Source organism: Puma concolor, chromosome A1, assembly GCF_028749965.1.
Source record: "Puma concolor isolate L17-30 chromosome A1, mPumCon1.1.hap2, whole genome shotgun sequence".
Lineage (NCBI taxonomy): Eukaryota > Metazoa > Chordata > Mammalia > Carnivora > Felidae > Puma > Puma concolor.
The window spans coordinates 195,697,714-195,725,197 of record NC_141667.1 but is presented as its reverse complement, the minus strand read 5'-3'; the positions used below and the strand labels follow the sequence as shown (position 1 = coordinate 195,725,197).

Here is a 27,484-nt window from a genome sequence, read left to right as displayed (position 1 = left end):
TCTATCGTTTTTCCATTCCATACTGCAGTGAAGATTTCATAGCAGTTGCAGTGGTCAGAAGGGTTTTAAGAAGAGACAGGAGGTGACACATATTTATTTTAAAGGGATGAGAATAGAAGTTCTAAGGTTTCATTAAGATTTAAATTTGTGATCTTGGAGTTTCCGTAACTTTCCTTGTTTGTATTCTGTATTTATTTACTGATTAGCCTAACCATATGAAAATGTGTACCTCCAGTTACTGGTTAGAGAGGGAGAAGACAAAAACCACAGTAGAGAAGAAACTGAAATTAAAATTAGCACAAAAAATGATTTAAAAATGTCTAGTTTTATATATTCATATGTTTGCCACATTGCTAACTCATTTCATTCAGAAATCATACATGCTGCAATAGTTAAAAATAATAATCAAAGTCATTGATTTCAAGGCTCAGTAATCTAACCTGTCATTGATCCATTAAATGTTGCTAAAATTGCATGTATACTTGGTTCCTAATATTACACCCTGAAAGTGTTAAAATATAAAAGCTTCAGAATAATGACATAAAATTTCACCACTTTGTTGGCTATAAAATTTAACATTAAAAAAATAATTGGAAATGTTTTTGTATTTCCTTTGTTTTGTAAAAACAACTTGCAAAAGGAGCCTATTGAGTTGTGATAATTCACAGCCTTTCTATGTGAATTGCTGGGTTTAAAGAAATGTCTGTGTTCCAATTTTCTCACAAAGGAATAGAATCATATATTGAAATACCTTTCAAAGCAAGGCAACCAAGAACTGTGTTTGAGATCAAAATGGACAATTACACCAACTAAATATTTAATCATTAACTTAGAAATCAATTCATATGTGACTTAACAAAAACAAAACACAAAAATCTAGCTATACTGAAACTTAAGTCTATAAACATCCTAAAAATATTGACCTAATTTCGGTATGTTTATTTATAACCACTCAACCATTAATTATCATAACATTTTTGCTATGTAGATAAACGCTGTCAATATTTTTGGAATTAGTTGAGACTTTATCATGGATGTGATATTATGAGATGAGAGAATGTGGAAACTAAGCTAAATCCTGTTCCCAGCTTTGTATCAAAATGAGATTTGATCACCTGTTAACATGAGAGCTCATATTCTTTAGTGTCTTTACACTTTTGGATGGATAGTCTGTTGGGGATTGAGCCACCCTATTGAGTCTGTTGGGGACTGTTGATGATTTGACACGGGTAACTTTTCGAAAACCAGTGCAATCAATCAATTCAGTGCAATGGATTCACTGCCTTCATTTGCTATATTAGTAGGTGTAACAAAAAGCAATAAGCCACTAGTTAAATTTTGCATGCATTTTAAATCTTTTTTTTAAAGTGTATTTAAGGGGGGCCTGGGTGGCGCAGTCGGTTAAGCGTCCGACTTCAGCCAGGTCACTATCTCGCGGTCCGTGAGTTCGAGCCCCGCGTCAGGCTCTGGGCTGATGGCTCGGAGCCTGGAGCCTGTTTCCGATTCTGTGTCTCCCTCTCTCTCTGCCCCTCCCCTGTTCATGCTCTGCCTCTCTCTGTCCCAAAAATAAATAAAAAACGTTGAAAAAAATTTTAAAAAAATAAAAATAAAAAAATAAAGTGTATTTAAGAGTGAGAGAGTGAGAGAGAGAGAGAGAGAGCACATGAGTGTGAGCAGGGGAGGAACAGAGAGAGAGGGAGAGACAGAATCCCAAGCAGGCTCCATGCTGTCAGCACAGAGCTCCATGCAGGACTCAAAATAAGAGTCATGTGAGATCATGACCAAAGGTGAAATCAAGAGTCAAAGGCTCAAAGGACTGAGCCACCCAGGCACCCCTTGTCTGCATTTTAAAATCTCATTGTAGGACTTCTACAAATAGTGGAATAATATGACATGTAGAAATAGTTTTTTAGGGCCCTAGTTTGATTCTGCTACTGGTAACCCTTGGAAAGTTAGCGCAAATATATCACAAATCTCAACTATATCCCACTCAGGAGAAATAAGAATTATAAGAAATTCATTCCAAAAGATAGATCATAAGCATATAAATGCCATGCCATTAACGTTTTTCTTTTTATATACCATGTTTACTTCACTCTTTTCACTTATTGAGTCTTGGAGATATATTAACCAGAATTGTATTTCTTAGTGAAATATAGCCTATGAGCTATAGTATATAATTCATCAACCTTTTACATTGAAGTACCTTTTGCAATTCTTGAAATGTTTCTCATTCTAATAATTTAAGTAGTATAATTAGAATTTACAAAATAAATAATTGGGCATTTCTAATCCTTCGCTAATATCATACCAATTAAGTGCCCAACACAATGGGATTAATCTGAATTGCAAAAATTTGAAGAAACATGTGGGGAAGTGGGCGTCAAAATTCTATCTCAAAAGTATGTCGGAAATCAAAGCAGCTAGCGGAAGTCATTGCACTCAATCTAAAAAGCTTGGAGAGCTGTTCTCTTTACTTGAGACTTTTTTTTTTAAGCTTATTTATTTTAACAGAGAGCACATGCATGTGAGCAGGGGAGGGGCAGAGAGAGAGGAAGAGAGAGGATCCCTTGATCCTCACATACCAAACCCTGAGATCATGACCCGAGCCAAAATCAAGAGTCAGATGCTTAACCAACTATGCCACCCAGGAACCCCTCTTTACTTGTGACTTAAATGCTATTTTTAGTTTTGTTTATGTGTTGACAAAACCTGACATACTATGAATTTTTTTGGATTGAGAGAACTTTTCTCTATTATCAAAGACCATAAATAAATATTTATCTTATTCAGACTTCCACAGCATTTAAAAAAATCTATACTTTTACATAAAGTTCCCTCAGGAAAGAAATATGGTAGTACTGAGTTTATGGTCCCGCTTCAGCAACAGTTGGCTAGAACCCAGAACCATCTGTTGGGTTTTGCAGAGGAATATACTTTCTGTTCCCATTGTCTTACATCTAATCTTCTTCTCATCTGTGAATTTTTTCTCCATTCCTAACAGTTTATCTAGAGATAATGGCTCACTGAGACATTTCATTTAACATTGCTGGATAATTTATAAAAAGCAGTCAAAAGACTATGATAACTTGAAAGAAAATAGACCTAGAACTATATTAATCAGTAAAAGTCACTAAGAAAAAATAAAGACATTGAAATTATAATGATAAGTAAATATCATTTCATCATGAAAATCAAATAATTAGCTCTTAATCTGTTAATATGGGAATTTCATAAGTTAATGTAACACCATAGTATGGAATCAAAGTTAAACACAGCAAACCTGATTATGTATGGGAATAATTTATGGTCTAAAATCTCCCCAACCAGTGCTCTTTCTCCCAGGGAGAAATAAATAAAGAGTGAGAGTCAGATCCAATAATTTGTAGCCATCATTCATGGTTTTATAGGTGTAATTAGTAAGCTTAAGTGGAGATTTACTATCTCTCGAGTATGATTATATATGAATTAGAAGAGTCTGAAGTTGCTCCACACTATATGAAAGTACAAACCATATTAAGAGAAATTTGCCAAAATATAATAAAAAATTAAGACACTCTAACACTTCCATCTTAAATGAGTCAAGAATAACTAGTTTATCTTTTATTTGATTTGCAAAGAGATAAATAATCATACTGAATATGTGGCTGCAAATAAATGTCCCCAAACCATATTATTTAAATTGACATAAATATTGAAATTCACACTCTGTCATGAATTTTTTAAATGCCTTGGAAAATCTGGTAAATATAATTTGCATTTTCCAGCTTAAAACATGCTAAAAGAAATAGCATGTGTCACATCTGGAAAAAAATCATTGGCTTAAAACAATCTTAAGATCCAAATCATGTTTATTTTTTTACCAAAATGAATACTATTGCAGGTATTATTACATTAAATTTGTACATAATGGTGAAAATAGCAAAGTCTTTTAGCATTTAGCCTCTACCAAGCACGTTCTAAGTTCTTTACATACATTAATTCACTTAATTCCATAACAACTCTGTGAGGTAGATATTATGATCATTGTCTATGTTTTACATATTAGAATGCCAAAAATCAAACGTTTAATTTACACACTCAGTGTTATACAGATAATAAACATCAGTGTGGTGATTTGAACCCAGGCAGTCTGAATCCAGAAACCATGCATCCATAATGACGTGTATGTGTAGCATGTGTTATGATATCAATAATAGAACAGGTCTTAGCAGTTAAAGTGAGTTACCAGGGTCACAACATTATTGAATGGTAGTTTTGACAGTAGATTATGACTCTCATTCTACCACTGCTCTCCTAAAACTAAATCATCTAAATCTTAAATTTTAATCCTTAGAAATTAGTTATTTATAAATAAATTCTCAGAGTTAATGCTAGGGAAAATCTGTTTGGGCATTTCTTTTGTAACTGATTACTAATTATTTTTGTAACCTAGTGGATTTCCTTTTTCTTTTTATATTTGGGAAAACTTCATGAGAAACTACAAAACATGAGAGAAGATGCAAGCCTAAGAAATGTCCATTGCCTAATAAAAATGCCTTTTTACCTCCCTAAAGATGATCCTGGAGGAAACCAAAGTCAATTTAATTGATTTTATCTCATTACTAAACTTTACGCGGAAAGAACCATATATTTGCATTTTGAATCTTAATCCTTATAAATTTATGCCACCCTCATTATCTGGCTTAACATTTAGCCACTCATAGCCACTTCATAAATTATCATGAGATAAAAAGATTGATGTCACGTAGGAGCAAGGCATATGGAGTCAAAAGGACTCAGATGTCCTGGTTCACATTTTGATTCCAAGCAATCCACTTTATGTTCATGGGCCTCAGTTTTCTCAAATATAAACTGGGCTTGTAGTAAGAGAAACAAAAATAATGTATGTGAGAAAGCTGTGGCCACCCAGGCGCCCCTCGCCTGCATTTTAAAATCTCATTGTAAGACTACAAAGCAAACATTGAATTGCCTTAGACAATGCTGACTGATGTTCTTCTTTGGAATATTCTGTATCACGGTTGCTTCAAAAAGGATAAATACCATTAACGAATCAGCAATTTCCCTTCCCTTATGTATTTTTACCTTCTGGGGTCTCTCCCCCCACACTCTTCCTGAGCTCTCGTGAATATGTGCTCGTTGGCACTTGATGAGAGTTTGAATTTCATCCCTTCCAAGGCACCTCTCTTGGTCTTTGCTATGATCTCAGCTTGTGAGAGAAGAAACCCTTGCTGCAAATCCCGATCAGTCAGATTTAGAATAAAGTTGGAACTGTGGAGCTTCTGTCAGGAAATACTGTCAGTCTAGCAGTTGTTAATAATCGCAAGTGGATTTTAATGGACTAATTTCTTTGAACCAGTTAAAATATTTTCAAGCAATGAACCATTTCCCAAACAATGAAACAGACTGATTTTTCTCATATATAAGAGAAAAATCTCGCCCACTATTTCAGCCATAAAAATAATATTACCATTGAAAGAAATGGTTGGGCCTTTGTAAACCTTACTTTTAAAACCAAAGAGCTATATTCATTTATTCATTTACAAAATGCTTTGCCACCTTTCAGAAAGTGAAGTTGGACTTCCTTTTTAAGTGTCACTGTTGTTAAAATGATACTGGATGTTAAAAAATGTGTTTGTTTTTCAGCTGTTGTAAGTCTAAAGAGATTTTTCGAATACTTCAATTATAAAAACATTTAAAACATACAAACTTGTGCAATTTTTATTTTAATGAAGATGAGAAGTTCATTAAAGAAGATAAATATTTCATTAGATGTTAAATAAAACAAAGAGATTTTTTGGCTTCTCTCAGCACAAAATTCCTTTGAAAGATTAATTAATACATGCAAATTATGCAAATTAGACCCATGCAAATATTTTATGAAGACAATTAAGGGAACCATTAATTACTGCTTTTTTTGCTTCAGTGAGATTCATTCATTTAATTTTAATTTCACTTTAACTGTTTTGATGTATAATCTTGCAGCTAAGAACTTTATCTTTCCTGGTGGGTCACTTAAACTTATAAATTTCATCAAGTGAGTGCACAGAAATCTGTAAAGATATTCTCTAGACTATGTTTAGTATCAAGAGAAATTTCTGACACAATGCACTCCCAGAAACAGGGAAACTGGAAGGGAATGTGAGCTCATTCTTGGACAAGGTTCAACTGCTGGAAAAGCAATTAATTTGCTTTGGCTGTGCTAATATAGGGGAATTAGAAAGTGTGACACAAGACAAATAGAAATAATTAGTTCTCCAAAATGATGTTCTCATTAATATGGTTCGAACAGTCGAAATAAAAAACATTATTGTGGCATGTCTGCATTCTGTCCCTAACCATGGGAGGTGGAATAATGCACCATAAGCATTTTTACATTTATAGTCTAAATGATGATGTTTTATTTTTTTAAAGAAGAATTTATAGCAAAGGGTGTTATATATCTTGAATATGTAAACATACACATGCTATCAAAATCGATGACATACTTTCCATCACCAGGTGTTTATGTACCAATTTTTTATTTTGTGCATACAAATCCTGTAATTCAGTGAATAGACTTTAAAGTGAGGGTTCTTTTCTGTAATTTAAATATTTTTGGATAACTTTCATAACTCCTGGATTGTAAATAACATTTTTCAGAAAATAAAAATTTATTTATGTTCCACCTCAAAGAAATTACTGTGAATATTTATTAAAGGTTCTTTTAGAACTGGGCTACTTTTACTGTGGAAGGGTAGATACAAAGAGAGGAAGCAGGCTATGTGAATATGAACCACTGGAGTTAGTCCTCATTTATTTCTAAATGGTAACCTTTAGTAGACTTTATATACACTTTCTCTTGTAACAATTGTCAATGAGCAAGTTAATTGGATATAATGGTCATCAACTCTTTCCTATGGTAATAAAGGTAAAAAGACTGAAAGCAAAGAACTTATGTTAAATAAATTTTTCTTAAATCTGAAGATGAGAATATTCTGTCTAAAAATAAGATATTAATGGAATGTATTGATCATAATGAAAACCCAATTTTTCTGTCTAGTATTCATAATAATAATGAAAACCCAATACACTGTCTAGTATTCATAATAATAAAAAGTATCATTAATAAAAATATATACAATATTAAACAGACAGAGGCTTATTTTTCTACCTATCCTCTGACATTTCTCTCATTCCTACAGCCACTCACTGTTGGTACGGAACTACGAAAAGTTATAAGTGGACACACATCATCATAGACATTTGTTGAGCTTTTTACTATTAAATAAAAATAGTAAACCCACAGATCTTAAAATTAAAGTTTCTTTCTTACAAAGATAACCTCATTTCATTCATCCTGAAATTCATAAATTCCGTACTTTCTATTGCTTAGTCCACACAGATGTATGTTATGCCTTCTAAATTAGGATCATTTGTGAATTTCATTGATATACTCTGTTTAACCACTGTTCCATATCACTAATTATGATGTTAAATCAAAATGGATCTAGCATTGATCTTTTGGGCTCCCTGCTAATATCTTTCTCAATTTCCATTTATCACTGTTCTTTGATTATGGTCTTCAGACAGTATTCAAGGCAAGCCACAAACACATTCATGAAAAAGCCAATTTAACTCAATTGTACTAGGCTAACAAAACACTATATTTTTTGTAAATAATTGGTCTGTTTCAATACTTAATTACAATTTAGTTGTAAAATGTCCTCTTTTTTTACCCTCTTTAAATCTCCAATTCTAATTAATTATTCCTGATATTCCCTATATCCCCTGAATTCTCATAGAAGCTACCATCTATTATACCAGGAAAAATTATGTCAACTATATTACAAACCAAGTCCAATCATTTTGCTTTAATTTAATCTGCATAATATTTGGGCAATGGAGTAAGACTTGAAATCACAAAACAAACACAGTTCAACACAAACATAATAATTAGAATCATGCTTTTGTCCATAAGAATGAAGAGTTTAGAAAGCTAGGTCTATGGAAATAATATGTTGAAAATCCTTTTATGTAAGTAATAATTATAATGAACTATATCTTACTACTATTTTCAGCAACTTCATACTTAACTTCCCACTATGTCTCATTTCATGTATAGTTAGTTTATATTATTTAAGAAGCCATTACCAACAAAAACCGATAAAAGGCTTTCAGCATTTGGTGTTTAAACATAGCCCCCTGTGTTCAAAAACAAGATTTACTTTTTATACTTCTTAAAAGAATAAAAATGCTTCTACTGAAATTATAAGAAAACATTATCCTAAAATTTTATAAAATATCCCAATTCATGAATATCTCTGACACTTTCTATTTAATAACAATAACTCTGTCTAGTTAAATGAGTAGTTAACAATGACCTATGATAACTATGGAACAATAGTCTGTTTATTGGTTACAGCCTGCAATCAATATCAACTTTTGTTCAACTTAATCAATGCTGTCTCAAATTGATTAGCTGCATTGAAATGCTGCCAAACACCAGAAACCAGTGCCAAGAGACTAGAAGTAAATTTATTATTGTTTTCTGTTGTTCATAGTAATATAATTCTAATATTTATTTTTTAAGATCAAGAAAAATAGATGGAGGTAATCCTGATAGTGATTACATTATTTGTAAGTGCCTCAACAATAGTCAATATGCCATGCGAGCAGCAGAGTTTTGATGAACTTTCTCTTTTCCCCCCTTTTTCTTTTCATTCTTTTCTTTTGTTTTCTTTTCCTTCCTTCCTTCCTCCCTCCCTCCCTCCCTCCCTCCCTCCCTCCCTTCCTTCCTTCCTTCCTTCCTTCCCTTTCCTTTCTTTTCCTTTCCTTTTTCCTTCCCTTCCCTTCATTCTTCTTTCTTTTTATGAAACCCTCCTCTGCCCTCTTTTAAGTTAAATAAAAACATCTTTAAATATGAAAAATTAGATTCCAAGAGCAATGATATTCTTATAAATTTCTACAAACACTCTACTGTGGGACTAAATCATTATATTATAAAGAACAGTTTTCTGAAAAAAGAAAAGTAAATTACATAACAGAGTAATAATAGCTTCAGTGTTTATCAGCTAGTTGCTAGGCACTATAAATATGTTAAATCATAATAATAAAATTTAATGTTAACAGTTAAGACTTAACTGTATGCATACCCTTGCCCAGTATATGCTAAGTGCTTTACATAGATTATTTTATTTAATCCTTCTAAGCATCCCTCTGAGGTTAAGCAATTACTAAAGGAAAAAACAAAATAGTGAGGCAGAGATTTGAATCTCATTCTCACTCCTAGCATTTCCTAATCGCTAGTTCTGTAGAGGTGCCTAGAAAGCCTGCACTCCTAAGCTAAACTTAAGGGTCTTTTTTTTAAGTATTAAAAATAGAAATGTGTATAAGAAAATTATATGAAATTAAATGTAAACAATACTTCCAAAAAGATTTTAGAAGTCCTAAGTTTACGTAACTTTCAGTTAGGACCATTAGAGGGCAAAAGTCTTGGAATACCATTTAGTAACTCTGTTCAAACACAGCAAAAGGAAATGAACAGGTTCTACAAATGTCTTATATTAAATCACAATTGGATTTGTGTCTGATTTTAAATTGATCTTAAGCTCATTGCATGCTATGTGGCAGGGATGTAGATAAATCTTTTATCTAAATATGATTAATTTCTTAGTTTCTTATATTGCCTCTTTGCTTTCTTCACTTAGAGTGAGTTTTCCCCAGGGTGTCTGGAAGTGTCTATAAACATGGTATAGGCATAATGATGGATTAAAACTTAAAAAGCTGGAAAATAAACTTTTTTTTTTCCTAATTGTGTATCATTCTCTAGTAGCTGTCAGTAGACTATTTTGAACTTCTTAAGCCATTAGCAGACAATGTGCTAACTATTCAAATTGGGTCACAGGACTGCAAGTGTTATCCTGGAAGAGAGAGAAGTGAGTTCAGACAGCAAGACATGGAGGACAGAACAAGGACTTTGGGGTCATAAACATGGATTCACATGTCTGTGACCTCACTAATTCATAGTGCAAATGTGAGAATGTTAATTAGCCACTATGAACTTTAGTTATCTCACCTCTAATGTTTACTTATTTATTTTGAGAGAGGGGGATAGTGTGAGTGAGGGAGGGGCAGAGAGAGAGGGACAGAGCTCTACATGGGGGTCCATCTCAGGAATCCTGAGATCATGACTGGAGCCAAAATCAAGAGTGGGACACTTACTGACTGAGCCTCCGAGGCACCCCACTTATCTCATCTTTAAATTAGAATATATAGAAAGACTCAATAAATATCAGCTTCCATCCACGTCATTATTTTAATAAGCAAATACTTCCACTTACTATATAATATCCCTAAGTCTAAATGAAAGAACATGCATTACTAGGAAATTCATTGAGTGTTAAAACATTTGATTCAATTAAAAATTTTTTGATAAAAGATACAAATTCCACTCATAAGAAAGATATGCATTATGATGCTTTGTAACTGTAAGTTGCTAAACAAATAATAATAATCATCACATATTTTAAAAGAGCAACAAAAGCACATTTTAGCAATCCTAACCTAAAACAATCAGGATGTGAAAAGCAACTGTACTGAGTTATATTCCCAACTCTGATTAACTCATGTTATAACCTGTAACAAGTATGTGCTCTCCCTAAGTCTCACTCTCCTTGTCTGCAAAATGAAGAGATTTAATTGATCTTTAAAGTCCATTGCTAGAGCTAAGGCAATAAGCTCATGTAAATGTGCTTGGCATATCAGCCTTATTCCATAAATATTTGTTGAATAAATAAAAAATTTTTAAATTATCTTCAAATATCTAGGAAGCAGAAAGGAGATATTTTTTTTAATTGGAAAAAAAAAGATTGTTAATGTGAAGGCCAGTCTTTTATGTCCTTTTATTGGAAGAATATTTGGTTTGCTATGATCTGAGATCAGTCAAAAAAAAAAAAAAAAGAATAAAAAGCCAAACAGTTCTGATTATGGCCATTGGATGTAAATAAAAGAGATGTACTTTCAAGTGAAGTCAAGATTTTGCAAGCATATATTCTAAGACATCAGAGGAACGAAGGTCCACATTTCCATTGATTTTACCAATTCATTTTTGGTTTACAAAGACAGGTTTTCTTAAATAAAAGAAGCCAAAGCTATTTGGAAAGTGAACCTTTCAGACTCTGGGAATGTATAAAAGACACAGGTAAAACAGCACTAATCCGTGATTCTAGAATGTTATAGTTGGTGTCTATATATTGATAACCTAAATAATTTATAGAGAAGATTTAATCATGTAAAATTGTAAGAAGCATAAGGTTAATGTATATTAAACAAAAGATAAAAGTATTATTTTAAAAATGTGACTATAGCATGTTAAATTAAATATAAATTTAAAATGGAAAAAAATGAGTGGAAGTGAATCTTCACAGAATCCAAATATTCAGTCAAGTGTGCAAATAAGAAAGTAACATTACACATACAAGAAGCATAAACATACATACATACATACATACAAGAAGCATAAACACATCTTGTTAACCCAGCTATCAGGTATGAAAATTAATTCTGCCAGAATCTGTAATTCTGACTTTCCTAGTTTGAATTATACTATCCTTCATTTCCTCGCATCAGTCTTTCCAACCAATGTCTGAAAAATGTCAGACATAATAGACATATTATAGACATGTCAGAATAATAAGGACCCTTGGCATCTACAAAATCAAACAGGTCCTAAGTCATCAGTGGTTGATACATTCCTTCACGATATAGCAAACATTCAACACTGTGAACATGGCACAAACATCTGATATACTCAGATATATATGTCAAGCATACAGGCACTAGGGGCACATTAGTCACCAAAATAGGCATTGTTCACATTCTGTTCAGCTACCTTCCAGAGAGGAAGAAGACCTTGAAAGAAGAACTACAAATGCACAGCAGGTTATTGTGGAGAAGAGAAAAGTAGGATAAGAATCTCAAAGAAGAGAAATTAGACGCCGGGGCCAGGGAGGTGCTGCAGGGGCGGTGGTAGAGTCTGGGCAGGATTCCTGGAAGCTGCCACTTCTATAATGAGACTTCAAGGATAGGCAAGTAAACGCAAAGAGGAAGGAAACATGTCCCTGATAGGTGAAGAAAGATTTGGGACTTTCAGGAAATCGAAAAAACATGGGAGGATTTGAGGACGAGGGGAAAGAGTTATATCCAGTTTAGTGGGTGAGGGAGGGAAATGTGTGCTCTGCTCTTCCCTTACTATAAACTAAGGAGGATTCTGCATCGGACAGGTGAGGGCTTGGGTTCCCTAGGGAAGGAACACTGGACGGAGACAGGTTTGCAAGGGGTCACAATCCTTCAGGTTTTGTGCACTGGACTTTGAGGCCTCTGTCAGAACTTGGGGCAAATAAAAGTTGGATATTACCTGGAGCACTTAAGAGGTGTCTGAATGGGCTGGAGAGATATATTTTATCAACTGTCAAAACACATATGTTAAACCATTTAAGTGGGTGCCATTGCCTATAAAGAGAGATTAAAAAGAATTTAGCTGGAGAAAGCCATCATATTATAGATTTGGCTGCACACAGTGTGGGGATGGGTGGGGGCAGAAAGGGTTTTGGTGGATATTTATTAACTAGTCCAAAAAAGTGTTCAGTGAGTATTTATATGAACTTTGTCTACTCTGTAGATTCAAAATATCTTACAAAAAGCTTTAAAGTAAGATAAAATTTTCCAACACAAATCACGACATATAAATCTGTAAGACTCAAGGCAGGAGAGTTAATCACCATATAATTCAGCTCCTGAAACAAGTTGTTTTTTAAAATTTTTGATGTTCATTCTCTATCCATAATATCTCCACTAAACTCATGAATTTTGAGTTGCTTACGAGAAACACCAGCAATGAAGAATTTATCCCTGTGTAGCATGAGATGATTTACTTTACATATCACAAGTAAGTAAATTACTTAGGGTCTCTTTGCTCAGGAATATCTTCCAAACATCTTTCTGGTTTCCTCCTCCCCTCTCGTTTATAGTTTTACAGAAATGGTGGTACTAAATGCCAATGAGGCAAGATTTAGTCTAATCCGAGGTGCTTATTTGGAGGTAATTACCTGGCACTTGAGCGGTATTTAAGTGCCCAACTGCTAGGTGACTAACTCTTGGGCCAAGCATGGCATTTCTTTATTGCCAGAATGTTAAAAATAAATACATGAGAAGCATAGAGAAATGTGGGTTTCCTTTATCTTTCCTAATTAAGTTGAGTTTATTTTGGAACAGAGAATAATTTCACTTATGGTTGAACCAGGAGCAAGAAAGAATACAAAGAGTATTATAACACCTGGGCTTGGGGACACCAAGAAAGAGAAAGGCAAATGGAGTAAGAGACTAAGTTCGTGTCATTCTTATATTGTGAAGCACCAAGTGCTCACGGCCCCCCAAATGCATGACACAGACCATTTCACAAACTAGCAATGGGTTCCAATTCTTTCTTTGCATTTCCTGTCGTTGTGCTTAGACTCAGAATTTAACTCAATTTTTTTTATATTTGATTTCTTCTGTTCACAGTTCATTTTGTTCTGTGTTCCTACCATATTAATCTAGTCTAAGGTGTTTGTTTGTTTTAGTTTTTTAAAAAAGCTTCAGAGGGCTAAATGAGCTTATTTAGCGGGATTAGAGTAGCAAAAGATGATCTCTTTGCTCTGCCTGGTATTTTAAATATCTTGGGTGGTACAACTGCTGTTGAAATACCTTTTTAGCAATTAAAATATAAAAATACAGATTCATCTATAATTTTTTATTACATTTGAGAAAAAAATCATATTATCTAATTAAAACCATGAATATTAGGTGTTTTGTTGAAAATGAATTGTGATTTTGAACAGTATAATAAAACTATTAAATCTAAGGATAAGTATGATAAAAGTAGAGTATTATTGATTATTCACATTAGAATTCAGGAACACATATTTTTAATTGACCAGCTGAATGAATGAATGAGATGATTAAGATTTTATATTACAACTAAAGCAAAGCATTAAATAACTCCATAATCATTTATATTTGGCTTTATATTACTATGTATAATTGTCCTTCAAGTGTTTTATTGCCTTAATTATAAAGTTGTTTGAGCAGGTTTTCTTTGTTACTCAACTGAGAGCATTCTGGATAGCAAAAAGAAGGCAATTTATAATTTAAAATTTACTCAGAATAAGCAAATCACAATAGAAATTGAAAGTAGTCAATACTTCAACCTTATACAGCAAGACTTTATCCATGTTAAAGTGTATATTTGAATATATGTGAATTTTACAAATTAAAATTAATAGAATTAGAGCCTAATTGACGACCAAAATATTACTTGTAGAAAATTCCTGGAATAAACATTATGTCAACCACGCAAAATGTTTAATCACTGCCTAATTGCTTCTTAACATTGACAACATATCTTCCATTAATGTGCAGGAATATATTCTATCATTTTTCTTGGATTGAGTTTGACAACTTTGAGGATTCTTTAGATACCAGATAATTTATATATCACATCTACCTGGAGACTCATGTGCTTTCTCAGACCACTTTGTCCATTAGCTAAGTTAGTACATGAGTGGTCTGTGAACACACAAATTAGGGCTGATATTTACATTGACCTTATTGAAGTTATCATTCCTGATAAAGAGGACTGGCTTTGATATTACTCATTGGTTAATATGTGTATGCAATTTTTAAGAGAGCTGCAACAGAAATCTTATGATTTTAATAAGATTATATGCATATACACGCACATAATTTTGCTGATATCCATAATGCTCTAAAAAATAAGACTTTCTTAAATGTACAATTGCATTAATCTTATATATACAAGGAGATATCTTGCAATAACATATGGTTCGATCCTCAGGATTTAAAACAATAATTATCATGGTTTTTGGTAAAACAAACATAGGCCAAAATATTCTTCAGGAATGCTTCTTCAATTTTCTGATTTTTACTTACTGCATATCTGATACTTTACAAAAGTATATTTCCTTTACTCTAAACTGAAAATGGCACATTTGTAGCTGATTAAGTAGCACAATTAATGTCACACAATATCCCCAAAATGATTGAGCTTAAAATGCAAAATAAAAGCAATTGGGAGGATTATAGCAGTTAATCATTTTAGGCTTCCCTTTGAAGAACCATCTTCATTTAAAATAGAAAACAAATATTCTTTTTACTGTTTAGTATTCATGTTGTTAGACTGAGTTTATTGCCTAGAATAGATGTTAGACTATAAATGTTACCTTCAGATTTTGTTCTTTCCTAATAGTGTGGTCTCGGCAATATACATATTTAGCTCTTCTGAGTGTTTAATACAACTCCCTTTAGTATTCTATATATGATTTTGCTCAGCATATTTGTGTTATTAAAATGTATATAATGGCATACAGAACATTCAGGAAATCCACAGAGGACTAAACAATCTTATTTATTGTTAACATTCAACCAGTCTATTTTGCATGTACCTTGCTGTATCTGTCACAAAAAAGAGAAGGAGAAATTTTCAAATTTAAGAACTACCTATTTGATTAACCCATGCTTTTATTCACAGAGTATAGAACTTATAAGCCTTTCCTGCATGAGATTGGCTTCAAGCATTCAATAAAACACATTTACTATGTCCAAGATTAAATCATACATTGTTTAAAATTAATTATTCCTTTTTAATTGCATTGTATAAACAGAAATGACCTGTTAATTTAAAGAAAATCTATCAGCACAAAATGAATTCACTCATATAAACAAGCAAGATGAACTTGACCTTGTTTGAACTTGTTTTGATGTGGCCCAGATGGTAGGCTACATGCTTGAATAGCAGGCTAAAGCTGAGGAAAAACTCATATAGCAAGATCTAGATTTATAGCCTTTTGCAAATTCCTACCTTGTATTGTCCTCTCAGCATCTGTTCTGCTGCCACTGCGGTCAGCCTCTATCTCTGGGGTCAGAGAGTCTAAAAGCACAGAAAGGTAAGAGTGACACATATTTCATTTGATTCTATTGTCCTTTAAAAAAAGAGCAACCTGTTACTTTGGTGCTGAATTAAAATTACATAAATCTGTGTCATCTTGTAACGGTTGAACAAAGACCATAACCATAAGAATCATTGAAATATTTGAATAGATAAATAAGTACCGCAAAATTGTTCATAACAGGGGATAGGGAGTGGGAAGTGCTCAGATTAATATTTTAGCCTATTTCAGTAGAGACAGGTTTGGTTAAACAGAAAAGCAAGGTCAGGTCCCAGATACTGAAGTTAAGTAACAAGACAGTGAAGGCACCTATGAAATAAAGCATTTCTCCAACACATGTGACTACTTCCCACCAGGCTCTCAGCTACAAGCACAGTTTACGGAAGCACTAGACATAGAAAAATATGAAACCACAAACACAGGTTTAACTTGTCTTTTGAGCACTAAAAATTAAAGTTAGTTAGCCATGCATAAAGATGCACCCTCTTACCATTTAAGACCCTGAGACTGTCTGTAGAAGCTGCCTGCTTTAGTGTTTGTTCTGCTTGCTCACGCCGTTTGGTCTCAAATTCAAGTGCTTCCTGTAATTTTCTCTTTGCCTTCTTCTCCTTCTTTAGCCTCTTTTGAACTATGGCTAGAAAAGAGTGTATATTATATTTAAAAAATTTTTTTGCAATGTTCAAACTTACAAATGATCTATGTTTTTCATCTATGTGTGTGTGTGTGTGTGCGCACACACACACACACACATATTTTCCCCCCTGCTGGGCTGAGTCTACTTATGCAGAGAAAGTTCAAAAAATTCCACCTTGTTCTAAACTAAATCCCAGTGAATATCCAAGGAGGCCAATTTTTATGTAGCTTTGTACTATTATATTATGAAGATACCTTTATTGTCATCAGTTGGGACAGATTTAAGGAGAAATTAATGTTAGTAATTATTTATATACACTGATAAAGGAAGCCTGATTGAATTCTGTGGATTAGTCTCTGCCCTTGAATCAGAATAGTCAGAGTAGTTAGAATAATGCCAACCTTTATAAGCATGCCTCCTTTATGAAGCACCATTTTTTGGACAGCAAATGGAGCATTTCCCCTATAGTTGTTTGCAAAACAGTTAAGAATTTTTCCTTGAAATTTAAAAAAATGCAATAAATATTATTGCATATAATGAGCTAAATGCTCTTAATTATTAACATATAAGCAGTCTTTTGGGGAGATGAAGCTATTATGATTTGCTCAGAGATATCAATAATTTCTTTAAAGCAAATTTATATGCACTATAACATATTTTAAGCAAATTATATTTCATTCTGCCGAAATCTGGTGGAGAATAAAACCTCACTATAATAATAATAATGTGCTACTGCTGACAATAATGTAGTATTTATATAAAAAAGGAGATTACGATACAAAAAGTTAATTATGATACATCTTCTCCTACTGGACAATTTAAATATTTGTATATAATATGTAATCAATAAATGGTAACAGATAAACGATGTTCATAAAGTGTATGTTAACTATACTTTCAGTATGATAATTGTTTCAGTTTTTACAATTTACATAAGGCAGGCAGTCAGCATATGGGGGGGCATGCAAATGTTTTTCTTTAGAATATATATACATATATATGTATATATATATATATTTTTTTGCTGGTTGATAAACATTGTGGATATGAATATGACAGAATCAGTATGAGAAAATCCTTCTGGTAGAATTAATCATAAGGAGTAGTCATTCCAAGTTTGCTTTTTGATTTCTTACTGCAGATTAAAGAATAACATTATTTAATACAGTATTTAGTGTGAAAGTGGGGTGCCTGGGTGGCACAGTCGGTTGTGTCTGACTTCGGCTCACGTCATGACTTCATGGTTTGTGAGTTCGAGCCCCACTTCGGGCTCTGTACTGACAGCTTGGAGCCTGCTTCGGATTCTGTGTGTGTGTGTGTGTCTCTCTGTCTGACACTCCCCTGCTAGCACTCTGTCTCTGTCTCTGTCTCAAAAATAAATAAACATTAAAAAAATAATTTAAAAAATAGTGTGAAAACCATATTAACAAAATAATTTGCCTACAATGTCCCTTTCCGAAGATGACTGGTTTTTTTTGAAAAGAAACAGTAATTTCTGAATTATTTATTTAGATTGTATATTTCCATGGCACTAAAAGCTCAATACCCAGTGCCTTGCCATTGACTGCTTACTGTTTTCTCCTCTGTGATTGAACCAAATGATATCGCCATGTTCTCTCTTCAGCGTAGTACACTGCTTCAACAGATACATTTACAATAGATAAATATTGATAGATATTACCTTTAATTTATTGTTCACAATTAATTAAATGGGAGGTTCATGAGGTGATCTGTGAAATGTTTTGCCCTCTAGTGGTTAAAGAAAAAAATCAAGATAAAGCCTCCAACAGATTTGAACCAATAAAAGTCTGAAGTTCTCTCAAGTAACCAAAAGATTACTTTAGGAATTCAAGGATCTACCTTTAAGTCTTGTCAAAAAAGAAGAAGAAGAAGAAGAAGAAGAAGAAGAAGAAGAAGAAGAAGAAGAAGAAGAAGAAAGAAAGAAAGAAAGAAAGAAAGAAAGAAAGAAAGAAAGAAAGAAAAAAAGAAAAAAAATTCTCCAGGTGAGAACAAAATCAAGACATGGCTATCTCATGGAAGATTAACTCTTTGACCAATCTTCATTATTCACATAGAACACATCCCATTATCAATGTTTATCATGTCCTGATTACTTTAGTACCTAAATCTATATGAAACCACATTATCTAGAAATGTGCTGTACATGTGCAGTGATGGCTTCCCAAATCAGCCTCATCCCAGGAACCCACTAGATATTGCTTCATAGTAACAAATGAAAACAACCTACTAAGTCCTGCTGGTTTGAAAGACAAAACAGAAACAATGATTTTCAAATAACGGTGTCAAACATATAGAAGGAGAATACATGGAATATTTATATTGGATACTTATTAACTGAGAGAAAAGTTGCTCTCCCTCTGGCGTAGTTAAGATAATGTTATAGTTGAGGCAAAGGGAAAGTTGGTTATAAAAAAAATATTCTTAATCTCACAAATAATATAAACATCAACATATGAATGACCTTCAAAATTATCTGTACATGTGCTGTAAAGTGTGTTAGAAGAAGGAATTCATAAACTGATATTATTATTTTTACCCAATAAAAATTCATATTGGTTTATACATTAATGTGTACGTGACCTTGTTGGATGAAAACGAGCCATTCAGAGAGAAAATTATACAAACACTCAACTTTGGTCATTTGTTCAGATATTCATCAGTCTTCAATTTCAGTTGATAAATATCTTACTAAATCTTCTTCACTTGAATAGTCAGTATTTCCTATTTTAGCTTTGTGACTTAACTCTTAAGTTTTCAAACGGCAATGGTAAATAAATACAAAATTTTTCTTCATGGCTGTCATCAGAGCTCATTCTTATCTTACTTGTTAAGCTTTATGAGCAATAAAAATTATGTGATTAATGATAAAATATATTTCAATTCCCTGAGGTATGAACAGAAGAGAAACCGTGTACTCTGGGGAAGAAAAAAAATACAATGAGCCCAGGATTCAAATCTTGCTGTGAACTTCAGCGATAGTAAATTAAAAAAAAAAGCTATATCATCTCACAGTAAATCACCAAACATAAGTTTGTTCTGTTAAATACTGTATATAAAGTATTAGACTTATTTGGAAGTTTAAAAATACCTCTATTCTTTTGTTCCATAGCCAACTGCTTCTCAAGTGTTTCCCTTAATTCTCTTTCCCTTAAAAAATCCATCTTCAGCTCCGTTTTTTCCAGTTGGACTTGTTTTTCTTGAGCTCTGGCATTATCTATGGCAACTTTCAAGAGCCCCTGTACAAAGAAGGCATTCAGAATTGTAATATTTTGGTGCATAGCACATTTCATTCATTACTAAAAGCATCTTTAAAAAAGAACCAGCTTATCAAATTATTTCATTCTTGTACATTCACTCTGCATTCTCTAGGACAAGTACTGTAACTAAAGCACAAAACTTCTAAAACTAATTAAATTGTATTAGGAAGACAAATGTTTTTGCCATGCAGGTTCAATTGCTTCTAATTAGAATATCCAGATCTAAAGCTAAATGCGGGCATTTAAGCATGCTAAAAAATAAGAACTGAGAAATGATGATCCAACGTGGTTTACACAGTCCCAAGTGATCCTAGCAGTGCCCACCTATCTCTTGGAGCTCCTTCTCCACCATTCCCTATTGAGATTATACTGGACACAATGCTTACCTTTGGTTTCTGCACCAGAGATTTGCTCTATCTGTTCTCTTCCTGAATGCTTTTCCTCCCACTTTTTGCGTGGCTTATGCCCTCACTTCATCTCACCCCTGTGTAGTTGCCAGTCAAGAAAGGCCTTTCCTCATCACCCTATCTGGATTGGCCTTCCAACCCATCTCGTTATTCTCTCCTTAGAACTCTTCATATCATTTATTATTATGTAATATTGTCATGTATGTATTCGTTTACTGCTTTATGCCGTGTCTCTTCCACTAAAATGTAAACTCTCTGAAGCAGGGACATTTTCTTTCACTTAGTACTATGTTCCTAGGGCCCAGAGAGTGCCTACTATATAGGAGATTCCAAAAATTTGATGAATAGAAATTATAATACTAGTATATTTTTCTTGACATAAAATACACACAGGGGATCCAAAACCCAGTGTTTAATAGTGCATTGTTTTTAAAAAGCCATTTAAAATGGTTATAATAAATTGAGAATAACTTTTAGGGGACTATTTGACAGTATAACTCAAGAGTATATGGTAAAGTATTTATACAACTGAAAATGAAATCTCATATATACATATACGCATATACATAAGAGATATATAAGTTGATTTACTCTTTGATAATTAAAAATTTAGTCATATTCTGAGATTCTTGAAAATGAGATTATGAAAACATATTAAAAAGTATTCTGCATGTGTTCTCTCCCAATATCCTTTAGAAAATTATTAGTAAACATTAGAGCTAAAATTTCTATGCTTCTCACCTAGGCAATAAAAAAATGCCTTTTTGGAGTAGAAGATATTTTTGTCTTGGGCTGTGAACACCAGCGACTAAAATTTTCAACTGAAATTATAAATGAAATAGAAGTTGGTTCTATTTTGTACATCTGATCTAGGATATGACCCCCTCTTGCAAGAGACAACATAAGCTGTCTGAATCTGGAATTTCAACTCTGGTTTGACTTGTTAGCCCAATAGATTAGCTCATCAACCTTCAGATCAGCTCACCAACATAGCATTATCATAAGCCATTTCATTCTCATTTCAAGCACATATAAATTATTTCATGTCCGTTATACCTGATCCTGAATTTCCTGGTATAATTCTTGTGACATGAAACAAGCTGGAGGGTTTCTACATGGCTGTTTGCCCCTCCCTACTCTTTTGTTTTTAACAATAAAACATAGCTGCTAAGGAAACTGCCATCTTAACTCAATTCAGCAACATTCCTGTGTATGTTTCTTCTTCATCAGGAACAAACAATTAGTAACAAATGAAAGAGATCATTACATCAAGTGCCCTTTTAGATCACCCCAATTAAAACTTTAGTTTAGCTGTATTTTAATTCTAAGATACCAAATTCTAATTTTCTGCTCTGATTGCTCTTGTTGACTTATCTTTGAAAGATGTACTCTCTGTGCAATGTCTAGAGATTATTTAGCAAGATGCCAATGTTGGCACCACTTAATGTGTTGATTGGTTGTATTATCAGTAGCTGTTTAAAATAAATTACTATTAAACTATTATTGTCCTTGGCTGACAAAACACAATATTTTGGTGTTCTTTAAATATGAAACAATCATTATGAATAAACATGTTGAATAATCTTAAACTGTAACTCTAATTTGTGTAATTTTATATTAATATTTGTTGTATGAAGTTGCTAAGAGCATTTATGTTTACTGCTTTCTTTTGTTACAGTTGCCGCTAATGTCCCTAATGGTAATACATTACCTATTCCTGCTGATTATGTCTGAAAAATACTAGCTTTAAGATCCAATACCCTCCAGGGACTACTTACAAGCTATATAAAATTAAGTTTCATTTTTAGACTTTAAATCAGTGCGTATCAGTAGGAGTCCAGTGTGAACAAAAATCTGCGCTAGAGCCAAACTGGTACATATGCAAAAATATGTTATTGCTTGTGACAGCTTTGCTGCAAAAAATACAGAAAACCGATTAAATTTCAGTGCAGCAGGGGGCTGGGAAAGCAATAGCAAGTAGTGTTCACAACATCTACAAATCATTAGGACACCATTTTAACCATCAGTGATAATAGTACTTTCAGATTTGTGTAACTTCTGTAAATTTTCCAGGTAGATCATATGCAAAGGTCACACTAAATGCTGAGTCTCACGTGGACATGCAGTATTGAGCAAAATTCTGTGATGACAATTCTGTGATGATGAATTACAGCAAAACACACAAGGTTTAAAACATGAATTTTTCTCCAGGAGGAGGTCAGTCATGATGTTGGACAATGACAATTCTAAAGAAACGCATTTCAAGTTTACTCTATGGCACAGCAATTATAAGAGACAATGGTTGTTTGGCCTCAAATTTCTATCTCACGAGGCATGGCTGTTGTCATATACATACATATTTTGTCTTCTAGAATGATCTATCTTGTGAATTCAATTATTTTAATCATTTTCCAGAGAATGAGTCTTATCTATTTCTTTTCAGAAGGGCATTGCAATTGATCTAGCATTTTTTCAACTATTTTTATAACCTAAAAGTACAAATACCTGCTTGTATAAGAGAACCTACAGTAATACTGATAGGAAGGAAACATTTCTTAATCTACTATTTAGATCCTAGAGAAAATCTTCCTTCACCATGTTTGTTTTTTATACAAAAATTGTTTCAGAATCAGATGGTATCAGAATCAAAGTTCTTTGAGTGTCACTGGAATTAATGTGACAAAATTCCGCTCAATAATGCATTGCCTCTAATGAGAGTAAACATCCTAGTTGAAGGGGATTTTAGTGATTGCCCATTCTAATTAAAGCTTTTTGAAGTTGAAAAAAAAAAAAAAAACAAGGTCCAGATAAAACAGATGATTTGTCTAAAATCCCAAACTAGTAAATTGACTATGCTTAGATCAGAACTCTCAAGCTTACTTAAACCTTTTTTTTTTTCCTTTTAGTGTTTCTTTCCAGGATGAGAAAGAGGAGTGTCCTTAGAAACCAGGAAATTTTGTACACAAACAAATATATAAAAGAACAGTGTCAACCAATACATTTTGACAGAAGCTCTTATAACAAGAGATATAACTATACTTAGTTTAACATGGTTACTGTTCTCCAAAGTCAGTCAATAACAGACACTCCCTCAAAAGCACTTCCAGGTATAAAACCCATCTTGTGATTATTTGATCATGTATGGCAATGTGGCAACATGGGCTCTGTTATTATCCTACCTATGTTTAAATCCAGACTCCATCACTATTGTATGGCCTTGATCAAAAAACTTGTCTGCCTCCATTTACTCATCTGTAACATGGAGCTAATAATGAGATCCACTGTGTGGGATTATAAAGATGATTCAATGTAATATCATATAGAGTTCGCATAGTGATGAACTGCGGACATGGTGATTTATAGTAAGAAAGATATATTTGGTCTTCATCTCAATCCTGGCACAGAGGTCCTACAATGGGTGGAATTTCCTAAGTGAAAAGAGCAAAAAGGTGAAAAGGGTGTGTTTTGTTATTCACAATAAGCCCTTCTCAACTACACCAGAGTTCATTTTAACCAGGTGACTTTTGGAAAGCCCTAAGGATTTAGGCTGGTTGACAGGGGAACTAACTCTGTGATTAGAGGGATGGAACTTTCAGCCACACCCCCCTGATCTGTGGGAGGACAGAAGGGCTATAAGTTGAATTAATCGAGAATGTGGGTGATTTAATCAATCACACCAATATAATGGAAACTCTATGAAAACTCAAAAGAGTTCAAAAAGTGCTCAAAGAGCTTCTAGGTTGGTCAACATCTGGAGGTACTGGGGAGGTGGTGTGCTCAGAGAAGGCATGAGAGCTCGGCACCCCTTCCCACATACCATGCTTATGGTCTTCCATCTGACTGTACCTGAGTTATGTCCCTTGATAGCAAACTGGTAATCTAGTAAGGAAGATGTTTTCCTGAGATCTGTGAACCGCTCTAGCTAATTAATTCAAACCAAGATGGGGGTGATGGGAACCTCTGATCGTAGCTGCTTGGTCAGTAGCATGGGATATAACCTGGGCTTGCAATTTTCATCTGGCATTTGGGGAGGGGGCAATCTTGTGGAACTGAACTCTTAACCTGTGAGATGTGATGCTATCCCAGGTAGATAATTGAGTTAAATTGTAGGGTCTCCAGCCAGTGCTACAGAATTGCTTGATGTGGAAAAAACTATCCGACTTTTGGTGAGCAAGTGTCGGAGGTGAAGTGATGTTGTAGTAGGATATTGAGAGCAGAAGACAAACACAGGAGTATTTTTTTTCTATATAATGACACATTAAGATTGTTCAATAACTGTTAGTTTTTACTAGTATCATTATTATTATTGAGGTGGTGGTACACAATATAAATTAGTAAGTACAGTATATAGTCCAGACCTTTAAGAGATAATGCTATTCTCTTGAGCACAGTAAACTGTGCTTAGAATACTGGATATATTTCACTGTTTTTTTTGTTTTTTTGTTTTGTTTTGTTTTGTTTTAATGAGCTCTCTCCACGAATTGGTAATGAGAACAAAAAGAAAACTTCTATAAACATAATTAAACATAAAAAGATATAATGTAACACCAATATATCTGATCTTAGTCTACCCATGTTTTGAAGCCAATGTCCTATTTTGTGTATCTTTTTGAAAGTTTCCTCCTAATTATTTTTATCTGTTATAATTAAAATGACATATTAAAATGCAAATAAAAACTATTAACTTTTTAAAATGTATAAAATATAATAGGATTGGCTGTGGCATTGAAATGTAAAGACTAGAAGATACATTATCAGTGTTTTGGCCTTAGTAGTAAGTCAGATTCTTCTTCCTCTTCTTTTGTCAAACACAAATTAGAGAATACTTTTTAAGTACCATAGTTGGATTATTTTATTTATTAGGCCATAGTGATGCAATCTGGGACTGCCATTTATTGTGGTTTTAACGACCCTTTTAGCTCTTCTTTGTTTATATTAATTCCTCCATATAGGCAAATCATAGTGAACCAAACTCCTATCACATATCGCCTTATGGCATCTATCTTCAATGCTATCCTTTCCCCTAACTAAATATCATATTCTCTACCTTATTTTACCTTTGTTTTTAATTTACCTATTCTTATTTTAATATTTGTAAGTCATCTTAAGTTATTCTTATAATAAGATAAACAATGTAAATTATTTGTTCCCAATCCTCTGTACAAATAGGTTGTAGCTATGCTTTACAGCATGAAAGCTTGGATTGAGAATAATGAGTAAAATTCTCCTTTAAGTGTGTTAATTGGGTAGCCCACATTCGAAGGTGTCACATTCAGTAAATTGACACTAAAATTCTATTTCCTCACTTAAATTCTCACAGGGAGTTCTCCATGGACATGTTTGAATAAGGAAGCCATAATAAAAGATTACCACATAAAGACAAAATCCACATAAAATAATTTTTTATAAAAGCAAAATCTGGAATGAATCCGTATCACTCATGTGAAATTACTATCCTTTATGGAAGATATACATATTTAGTATATAGAGTACATTTAAAAATACTAGTGTATAGTATTTTTCTACAGGTCCTCTTTTAAAGCAAAAAAGAAAAAACATTTATGAAAATTCAATTTGGATATGTCATGTAATGGACATCTGTACTAACCATTACAAATCTGAAAATTGAGATTTATCAAATATAGAATATCATGATATGAAATTATTTAATATTAGAAAACAAAATCTTAAACACATTATTTTGAAGGGTTTTTGGTCATTAATCGTAAGAAAAATAGACTTCTATACATTAAATTTAAATACAACCCAATGTCTTAAGTTTAATTAAAATAGTAAATATACATAATAAAGCTTTAATTTCACACATGGGATTGTATGATTTGAAACATGCAAACATTTTTAACTCAATTTTTCCCATTGCCATCCTGATAAAATATCTCCAAAAGAAATATGGAGCTTTAAACTTACCACACAAAAAGTATGTTACCATTTTGAAATAGAAAGCACAGAACCCCATTATATATAATTGAAATTGCAGAGGAAATTGAGGTAGGCAGAATGTAATTACCCAAATTAGAATTTGGACAGCAAACACATTTATACTGTATGCCCAATAAGCCAGGGTCATGACTGCTTAAACATTCTATACCATTCCTAGGATATTACTATAACTCAATAAATGTGGCAATAATAAAGGAACTAGCATTCACAACCTTTTGCAAAATGATGTGAAACCATTATTGAACATAAATCCAGTATATATGTGTGTATATGCATGTGTACATTTGTTTATATATGTATGTGTGTGTGTGTGTATATATATATTGCGTATGTGTGTGTATTCCTATGCATGGAACTCAGTAATATTTTTAATTTTTATTTTACCTTATGTACATATATGTGAATGCACTGAAGTGGACAAGTATAATTTATTTTCAACAAAATATTCTTACTGTAGGTGTTCTAACTTTGACAGACCCAGATCCCCATGACTGGGGACTAACGATAAACAATTTAGCTTGCCTTGACTATTGTCCCACCATCAACTCTTGCTAAAATATGTCCTCAAGGCTGACTGGAAGGTCAGAAAGAGAGTATATTAAATCTAGAGATACCTTCAATAACATATATGTCTAAAATCTGTACATTTTAAAAGTGGGGTTTTCTCTTCATTCTTCTTTTTTTGAAGAAATAATTACAGTTTGAGGTGATGCAGATACATTTCTAGTCTGGAAAACCTGGTGTGGGATAGGTGGATAAATATTCCCAAGCCAGCAGTATGTGACTTAGAGATTTGGTATTCACACACAATGCAAGAGTCCATGCGTGAACCCATTCTTGAGATGAGCAAGCTGGTTTATACTGATGATACCCAGAAATATTTTCTCTGCTGAAACTGAAATTAAATGACCACTTTGCTCCTTAAACACATTTTAGTTAATGAAGATACATATAACTGGATGGAGAATTTTAAGTAAACCCTTAGCTTTTTCTTTGCTTCATATGGAGTTGTAAACATAACAAAATTAATTATTCCCTTATTTTCAGAGTGCAAATTCAGAAATGTTGAGGGGTATTTTCTGAAATCATTTAATTTAACAAAAGAAAAATTCATTAAAAACGCCACCTCTTTAAAAAAAACAATAATATGGGTCAAATTTAGAAAAAAAATCTTATGTTTATTTAAAAATATAATCAATTATTTGGCCTTGATTAAGT

General features: G+C 33.0%; 1 protein-coding gene across 2 annotated transcripts in view; it reads right to left on the bottom strand.

Moving 5' to 3' along the window:
- DACH1 (dachshund family transcription factor 1) overlaps positions 1-27,484 on the bottom strand; it is a 436,159-nt gene that overhangs the window by 20,329 nt on the left and 388,346 nt on the right. Inside the window, exons 9-11 of one of the 2 annotated variants that reach the window (XM_086710704.1) lie at positions 19,730-19,877; positions 16,477-16,620; positions 15,899-15,967 (exon numbers count right to left, since the gene is read on the bottom strand). In XM_086710704.1, the coding sequence (XP_086566830.1) occupies positions 15,899-15,967; positions 16,477-16,620; positions 19,730-19,877 (361 nt within the window). Of the gene's footprint in view, positions 1-15,839; positions 15,968-16,476; positions 16,621-19,729; positions 19,878-27,484 lie in introns of those variants that run through there. The other variant, XM_086710712.1, reaches the window with a different exon arrangement.